Raw genomic sequence first — 9,427 nt, forward strand, 5'->3', positions numbered from 1 at the left:
AAATTTTGCACTGTTGTGTAAGTATAGACAGATGATAATATGATTAAACATACATTAGTACATTTTAAAGCACTGATGACTTACTAGTAACTTTTGGTCATTTTCTGTTTCTGCAAAGAAAATAACAAGTAAAACTGTTGTCAGGTGGAGTTGTTAGAAAGGACCTTCGTTATTTAAATATTTGGAGCCTGGGTAACATAGGGAGACCCCAACTCTGCAAAAAAATATAAAATAAAATAAAAATTAGCCAGGCATGATGGTGCACACAAGTGGTCTGAGCTACTCAGGAGACTGAGGTGGGAGGATTGCATAGACCTGGGAGGTCAAGGCTGCAGTGAACCACGATTGTGCCACTGCATTCCAGCCTGGGTGATAGAGCAAAACCCTGTCTCAAAACAAAACATTTGGGATCCCTTACAAATCCTAAGAGTCCAGTGAACTTGGGAAAATTATTTAACATTTCTGAGACTCAGTTTTATTATCCCTAAAATGCAATAGTATCAATCAAAAGGGTTGTTTTGAGAATAAAATTAATAACCTGCTGAATAAGTCTCTGGTGTTGAGACCCAAGGGTCTGCCATTTTCACCAGTTCCCCAGATGGTTATTCAAGTAATAGAGATTCTGCAATTCCACTGTACATCAGGATTACCTGGAGGACTTACTAAAACACATTGCTTGGTCCCACCCCCAGAGTTTCAGATTCAGTAGATCTAGGATTGGGTCTGACAATTTGCATTTCTCAAAAGCTCCTAGGTGATGCTGATGGTGCTAGTCTGGGGACCACACTTTGAGAGTACTAGTGCAGTATATATGATACCACTTTGGACCAGCCTAATAAAAATAGAAAAATAACAATAGGAATACTTGTTGAGTATTCGTTATGTACCAGACACTATTATGTGTGGCTTACATATATTATCATGATCCTATGAAATGAGTGTTATTACTGTCCTCATTTTATAGAGAAGAAAAGTGAGTGACAGGTTCAGTAATTTGCCCAGTCACCTAGCTACTACAAACCTGGAGAGCCTATCTACAGAGCTCACCTTCTAAAGCATTATTCAGATAAGAGGTATAACCTGATGATTGTACAGCCCTCTCTTTAAAAGAATTTTTCTGAATTTAAAATAAATATATTTAGTGTTTATTCTTCTGTGGGTCCCATATCAAAGACTGGGGGACCCGCCTTACCTGGATCCCTGATGGCAAAGGAAGCCCACTAAAGCATTTGCCAGCCAGGATACAACCCTGTGTTCAACTAGGCTTTTGGAGATTTGATCTTTAAGTGTCCTTTAAAATTAACTGAGGTTTTTTACAATGTCTTTTTAAAACATTTAAATGAACTGTTGTTTATTACATCTGTCTCCTACCATCAAGTTGATGTATAAAACATGAGATTATAGTTGTTTTCTCCAACTTCACAGAGTCTTCTGGACCATTATGGCAGTGAAGTGGACTGGTGGACATTCTTCTCCTATGCTCTGCCTGAATGCAAGTAAAGAAGGGCTAGTGGCTTCCGGAGCAGAGGGTGGAGATCTCACAGCTTGGGGTGAAGATGGAACTCCATTAGGACACATGCGATTCCCAGGGGCTGATGATGTTACCAGTGTCTTATTTTCTCCCTCCTGCCCCACCAAGCTCTATGCCTCACATGGAGAAACCATTAGTATACTGGATGTCAGGTCCCTCAAAAGTTCCTTGGACCATTTTCATGTGAATGAAGAAGAAATCAATTGTCTTTCATTGAATCAAACTGAAAACCTGCTGGCTTCTGCTGATGACTCTGGGGCAATCAAAATCCTAGACTTGGCAAACAAGAAAGTTAGCAGATCCTTGAAGAGACATTCCAATATCTGCTCCTCTGTGGCTTTTCGACCTCAGAGGCCTCAGAGCCTGGTGTCGTGTGGACTGGATATGCAGGTGATGCTTTTGCAGAAAGTACTTGGGTAATTTCTAAATGGGATTTCCTAACATAATCAAATTATTGATCATACCAAATATCTTTGCTTTTTCTGTTTTCTATTAGTGTATGTTATCCATTTATGAACGATAAGCCTTATTTCTGTATTTAATGCTAGACTGACAAAACCTAGTAGATTTTATTCACAAAGTAATCATTACTTCTTTAGACCTCCTTTCTCTATACTATAAGATATTCCTAAAACCTGAAAATTCAAATATTTGATTGTAAACATCTGTTTAAACAAATAACGGTGAGTACTAAAGGCAGAGTTGGTTCCCCCCATTCTCTGTAATCTCTGTTTAAACAAAAAGTTAGAGGGACTGGGTCTGTTTTTACTTTAAAGTTCTAGGGTACTTTAACTGAAATATTGTGGATTGGTGATCAGGATCAGAGCACTATATTTAATGCTGAGTTTTGAAAGGAGCATCACGGCCAGGCACAGTGGCTCATGCCTGTAATCCTAGCACTTTGGGGGGCTGAGGCGGGTGGATCACCTAAGGTCAGGAGTTCGAGACCAGCCTGGCCAACATGGTGAAACCCCATCTCTACTAAAAATACAAAAATTAGCTGGGTGTGGTGGTGGGCGCCTGTTATCCTGGCTATTCGGGAGGCTGAGTCAGGAGAATTGCTTGAACCTGCGAGGCAAAGGTTGCAATGAGCCGAGATCACGCCACTGCACTCCAGCTTGGGCGACAGAGTAAGACTCTGTCTCAAAAAAAAGAAGAAAAAGAAAGGAGCATCACAAATTAGTCCAAATCCAGAGGAAGTCCATCAGGAGAGTAGATACATCTAGAAATCCCATCATGTAGAGAAGTGGAGGTGTTTAGTTCTTAGTTTTCTTGAGGGTCAAAAAGTGGAATATGCTGGTCTTCATAAGAGAAATCATGGGAAAGCAGATTTGGGCTTAATGAAAAAGTTTCAAGTAGCTTGAACGTTCCCATGGCAGGATATGCTTCCTCTTGAGAGAGTAAATCTCATCACTGGAGTGAGAATCATCATGATTTCTGTTTGTTGAGCACTTAGTTCTTGTCCATGCTTTGTATATATTAGTTTTAATTCTAATCACACCATCCTAGTTTTTAAAATATATATATATATAAAAATAAGGAAACTGAAATTCACACAAAGTTTCTACTCACTTCCTGACTGGGATTCAGACCTCAATTTCTCTGGCTCTGAAGTCTATATTTTTTTTCTAGGATGACAGTATTCAAGCAGAGTATCATCAGTAATGTGATAGAAAAGTTTCTTAGTTTGGGATCAGGTGGCTTTTAGAAAGAGAACCATTGTTAATGACCTATGTGTCCAGCACTGTTTAGGTATTTAATCTCTGTTCTCAGTTACATACAGTATCTTCTAAGATTCCACGTTCTTCTTAATAGCATTTGACTTCCACCCTCTTGGCTAGTGGTCTTTACCTCTCCCTCCTCAACCTTGTATACCCCTTATAATTGAAGAATGATAAGACTGTTTTTTTGTCACAATGCTGTTCCCCTCTCCTGCAAGCTACCGATATTCAGTAGGCAGAATCAGTGGGTGTCCTGCAGTGCCAGGACAGTCTCCAAACAATAAAGAATTATCCCCCCAAAAACATCTATAGTGCCTCGGTTGAGATTCACTCTACATGTATGGGACATAGTGACCATACAACCTCTGAATTCCTTTTCCATTCCTAGGTTTTGACCAAGCCCTTTATAAATCTCCTACATTCTCCACCCTAGTGGTGATAATCTGCCCTTGTGGTTGTAAAGAAACACCTATACAACCAGTGGATATGTTTTAAGTAGGCAGATTGTACAGTGTGTCTTTGAGTAATCATTCTGTCATCCTTCAGCTATACCAGTTTTCCATCAGTGGCTCATTAACCACTAGGCATGGCAATAGACAATTAGGTTTGCCAAAGTGATGTGTACTTTTCAGATTAGGTAAGGAATGGGCATTCAGAATGTACTGTCTTGCCTCCAATTCCAGGTAAGACGTTTTAGTGGCAGGCACTTGCTAGTGAACAGCCTAGGAAACAAGTATCTTGAAAACGGGAGGCTCAGGTAATTTTTTATTTTGATTTGCTTGGTAAAATTGCTAAAGGTTCACAATAGATTTGTTTCTATACTGGGTTGTGATGTAACAGCCTTACAACCATGCTTTTAAGAAATTACTTCCTTAACTGAAGTTGAAACTCTAATTTTTTCCACAGTTTTCTTTCTAAAACCCGTTCATCCAGTATTATGCTAAACTTTAAGGATAGCCAGTTTATGGGGGAACCCAAGAATATAGGTATAATAATAGTGGAAGGGAGTTCTGACTATTTTGAGTTACTTCTCTCTGAGAAAACATGTCATCTTAAGGCAGGAGTTGAATCATTGCCATGTTCAATATACCTATCTTTGTTCTTATGTAACAATAATTATATAAGTATTTCTTTTGACTTAGGTTAAAATAATTAGGCAGAGTCAGGCATAGTAGCTTACGTGCCTGAGGTCTCATGCCTGTGATCCCAACACTCTGAGAGGCCAAGGCAGGCAGATCGATTGAGCCCAGGAATTCGAGACCAGCCTGGGCAACGTGGCAAAACCCTATCTCTACAAAAAAAAAAAAAAAAATACAAAAATTAGCATGCATCTATAGTCCCAGCTACTTGAGAAGTTGAGGTGGGAGGATCACCTGAGCCCAGGGAGGTCGAGGCTGTAGTGAGCCATGATCTTGCCACTGCACTTTAGCCTGGGTGACAAAGTGAGACCCTGTCTCAAAAAAATAAAATAGGCCAAGTGCATTCAAAGAGGCAAGGACCTTAAAAGCAAAGTATGGTTCATTAAGACACTTGAGACTGCTTAATTTTTTATTTAATAGGTACAAAATAATATTTATATAGGTGAGGCATAAAGAATAACATTAGGCCGGGCACAGTGGCTCATGCCTGTAATCCTTGCACTTTGGGAGGCCATGGCAGGTGGATCGCTTGAACTCAGGAGTTTGAGACCAGCCTGGACAACATAGTGAAACCCCATCTCTACAAAAGATACAAAAATTAGCCAGGCGTGTGGTGAGCGCCTGTAGTCCCAGCTACTTGGGGGCTGATATGGGAGGATTGCTTGAGCCCGCGAGGTTGAGGTTGCAGTGAGTCAAGATTGTGCCACTGACTCCAGCCTGGGAACAGTGAGACCTTGTCTCAAAAAAAATAAAAATAAAGAAAAAAAATTAAATAAATACCTGTGTACCTACTACTCAACTATAGTTTTTTCTCTTGAAGACTTTTAGAAAATTTAAACTCATATTTCTGTAGTGTACATGTTGATTTACTTTCCCTGCCTGTTTCTGCATCTGAAAACAAATGTTTCAAAGGTTAGTTGTTCTTTCTGGATTTTGTAAGACCAAAATAGACCAAAATACCAACGCTTACAGATCTGGATAGCAGAGAAGCCTCTTTCATTTGTTTGTTTTTGAGACAGGGTCTTTGTCATCCAGGCTGGAGTGCAGTGGTACAATTAGAACTCATTGCAGCCTTGCACTCCCTCAAGTGATCCTCCCACCTCATCCTCCTGGGTAGCTGGGACTACAGACAAAAGCCACCACACCCAGCTAATTTTTTTATTTTTGGTAGAGAGGAGGGTTCCCTATGTTGCCCAGGCTGGTCTCGAACTCCTGGGCTCAAGCAGTCATTCTGTTTTGGCCTCCCAAAATGCTGGGATTATAGGCATGAGCCACTGCACCTGGCCTGAAAAGGCTCTTTATCTTGAAGATGAGTCTTTTATGTGGAAATAAATTTTTTTGTAAGGGGAATTTCTTTTTCTTGAAAGGTCACTTTGTTATGATTACATTCACTTCTGAACATTTGCTAGTTCCCCACTTTTTCTCCCTTCAATGTTTTACAGGACCATACGTCTCAAACTCTTTTATTCTTTTCTTTTAATATCTCTAGCTCTCTTGCTTAGGATTATAACTGCTTGAACAGCTGGTTGAGAAGTTAAGTGTGAAACACCTTGGAGTCTTGGGCAGTTTGGAAAAGTAAAGAAGCATAAAGGGAATGTCTAGACAGGAACAATCTGGAATCCTCAATACATGAAAATGATTCTAGAATTGGTAGACTCTGGGATGGCTAGTAACACATTTAGATGATTTAAGTCAAATACAAAAGTTTTTCAGTTGTTGAAAACACTTTGGGTGCAGTTCATGTTTGAATGTCTTAGGAGGACAGAAAATACAGTCCATACATAAGGACTGTGTGAGAAAGAACTGGGGCTATCTGCCAATACAGTGAAGCTAGCAGATTCTAGAATGTCCATTTCCCTTGTGTTTAGATTTTTTAATAGAAACTATTTTTGCGCACTATCGTTCATGGCTATGATCCTGTCACTTTGGGAGGCTGAGATGAGTGGATCGCTTGAGCCCAGCAGTTGGAGACTAGTCTGGGCAACATAGCAAAAACTCCGTCTCTACAAAAAATACAAAAAATTAGCCGGGTGTGGTAGCATGCGCCTGTAGTCCCAAGGCTGAGGTAGAAGATCACTTGAACTCAAGAGGTCAAGGCTGCAGTGAGCCATGGTCGTGCCACTGCACTCCAGCCTGGATGACAAAGTGAGATCCTATTTCAAAAAAAAGAAAAAAACTATTTTCACATCAAGTTTCAGCCCTCCTTTGTGTTATATTTTCTAATACTTATTACTTTAGCTTATTTCAATTTGTTAGTACTTTAGCTTCACCTAGATAGTGATTGTTAGTCACATAGTATAATGTTATAAACCCAATCCAAAGAGATTTTCAGTGCTTTTCCTAAGAGAAGCAGAATATAAGTGTTACTAGATGTCACTGCTTCTGAAAATAGGCCAATGGGAATAATCATAAGGGAAGTTACCTTGAATAGGAAACCAAAATCTTAATAGCGTCAGCAATGGCAATCTTGCCAATTCAGATCTATGCTTTTCACTGTCTAAACAAGATCATACTATTTCCAGTGTCTGTTAAAATTATGAGTCATAATTCAGGGATGATGGTAAACTACTTGGTAAAAGAAAGCTATCTGTTCTCTTTGAAAGTATTAAGAATATTTTTCTGGGCTGGGCGCGGTGGCTCAAGCCTGTAATCCCAGCACTTTGGGAGGCCGAGGCGGGTGGATCACGAGGTCAAGAGATCAAGACCATCCTGGTCAACACGGTGAAACCCCGTCTCTACTAATACAAAAAAAATTAGCTGGGCATGGTGGCGTGTGCCTGTAATCCCAGCTACTCAGGAGGCTGAGGCAGGAGAATTGCCTGAACCCAGGAGCAGGAGGTTGCGGTGAGCCGAGATCGCGCCATTGCACTCCAGCCTGGGAAACAAGAGCGAAACTCCGTCTCAAAAAAAAAAAAAAAAAAAAAAAAAAGAATATTTTTCTTTGCAAAATGGTTGATACAGGAAAAGAATGAATCACTAGATTATTTATAATGTAAAACCCATTCACAAAGCTATTTAAAAAAAAAAAAAGGTCAGGAACAACAACAAAAAGCCAAATATAATGCCAGGATGTCATATTAATCAACAGACACATTTGGAATTTCTGCTGTCTCGTGCGCATTATGCTAGGCATTAGCAAAGACTAATTAAGTCTCAAGAAACTGATAAACTAGTAGAACGTGTCAATTAATAGAATAGAAACTAAATACAGGAAAGATAAGTGGGCTGAAATAGGAAAGCCTTCTTGGAGGCACCAGGACTGAGCTTAAGCCCCTGGGTAATTGGGTAATGGGAAAGGAAAGGCATTCCAGATAGAAATTATTTCAGTGATATTCCAGATTGAGTTTGTTTAGTCGATAGATCTTGTTACCTATAACCAGCATAGACTAAAACTAGCAAATTTCATTATCTTTGGTTTTACTTGAAGAGATGAGAGCAATAAAACCTTTAGAAACTGGCAGCTGCTTAACAATTACACTTTAATGGGGTTTATTAATAAAAAATTATTCAGGCTCAGCCAGGCGTGGTGGTTTATGTCTGTAATCCCAGCACTTTGGGAGGCCGAGGTGGGCAGATCACGAGGTCAGGAGATCAAGACCATCCTGGCTAACATGGTGAAACCCCATCTCTACTGAAAAAAAAAAAAATGCAGAAAATTAGCCTGGCATGGTGACATGTACTTGCAATCGCAGCTACTCGGGAGGCTAAGGCAGGAGAACACTTGAACCCAGGAGGCAGAGATTACAGTGAGATTGCGCCACTGCACTCCAGCTTGAGCAACAGCCAGACTCTGTCTCAAAAAAAAAAAAGGTTATTCAGGATCTTGTTTTGTAAATTCTACCTTACTGCACTCTAGTTTTAGTCCCAGGGTAGCATTCCACTGGCATGTTATGGTAGCATCTGGGTTTTTTTTAATACTGGGAATGTATCATACTGCTTATTCTCAGACTACTTTAATTATTTTATTAGAAGCTGATTAAGCATGATAGTTGAGCAAATTGGCTAGCGTTCTGTATGACTGAGTAATTTCTTCTCATGTAAAGGTGATGCTGTGGAGTCTTCAAAAAGCCCGACCTCTCTGGATTACAAATTTACAGGAGGATGAAGCAGAAGAAATGGAAGGCCCACAATCACCTGGGCAGCTCTTAAACCCTGCTCTAGCCCACTCGATCTCTGTGTCATCGTGTGGTAATATTTTTAGTTGTGGTGCAGAAGATGGTAAGATTCGAATCTTTCGGGTGATGGGAGTTAAGTGTGAACAGGAACTGGGATTTAAGGGCCACACTTTAGGGGTTTCCCAGGTCTGCTTTCTGCCAGAATCCTATTTGCTGCTTACTGGAGGGAATGATGGGAAGATAATGTTGTGGGATGCAAGCAGTGAAATTGAGAAAAAACAGAAGAGTCCTACAAAATGTACCCATAGGAAGAAACCTAAAAAGGGAGCTTGCACCAAGCAGGGTGGAAATACTAATGCTTCAGTAACAGATGAGGAAGAACATGGCAAAATTTTACCAAAGCTAAATATTGAACATGGAGAAAAAGTGAACTGGCTCTTGGGTACAAAAATAAAGGGACACCAAAATATATTAGTAGCTGATCAAACTAGTTGTATATCTGTATATCCCTTAAATGAATTTTAAATCCAATAAAAACATTGGAAGAACTGTGGCAAAACTGTTTTTTAGATCTAAAAAAGGTCCTGGTTCTTTATTTAAGCTGTTTGTTAAATGTAAAATCATACCATTCTACTGTACAAATTTTTAAGATATTTGAATAAAAGATAATTGGATAATACTTTATAGAGTAATGATATATTAAAGTTTGGAGGAAGAGAATGACTATTTATTGTGTACCGTGTACCAGCCATTTTACATATATTTCATTTCTTGTTCCAGATCAATGAAGTGATTTCTCCTATTTTAGTGCCATAGGAATTAAGACTTAGAGATGTTAAGTAACTTCAAGATCCAGGAAAATTGCAGGCACAATTAATTACTTGTCTGCAAAGGACCTTGCTTATTTTGTCAAGCTGCCTT

The 9,427-nt window shown here is 39.6% G+C and overlaps 1 protein-coding gene across 2 annotated transcripts in view; it reads left to right on the forward strand.

The window, feature by feature from the left end:
- Positions 1–9,188, forward strand: part of WDR53 (WD repeat domain 53) — a 15,736-nt gene extending 6,548 nt beyond the window's left edge. For both annotated transcript variants that reach the window (XM_064366964.1, XM_012435067.3), the window contains exons 2-3: positions 1,426–1,921; positions 8,435–9,188. In XM_064366964.1, the coding sequence (XP_064223034.1) occupies positions 1,442–1,921; positions 8,435–9,031 (1,077 nt within the window). In that variant the 5' untranslated portion in view covers positions 1,426–1,441 and the 3' untranslated portion in view covers positions 9,032–9,188. The remainder of the gene's footprint in view (positions 1–1,425; positions 1,922–8,434) is intronic.
- Positions 9,189–9,427: the final 239 nt, after the last annotated feature.

The sequence above is a fragment of the Aotus nancymaae genome, unplaced genomic scaffold, assembly GCF_030222135.1.
Source record: "Aotus nancymaae isolate 86718 unplaced genomic scaffold, 86718_ANA_hifiasm-v0.15.2.pri h1tg000067l, whole genome shotgun sequence".
Lineage (NCBI taxonomy): Eukaryota > Metazoa > Chordata > Mammalia > Primates > Aotidae > Aotus > Aotus nancymaae.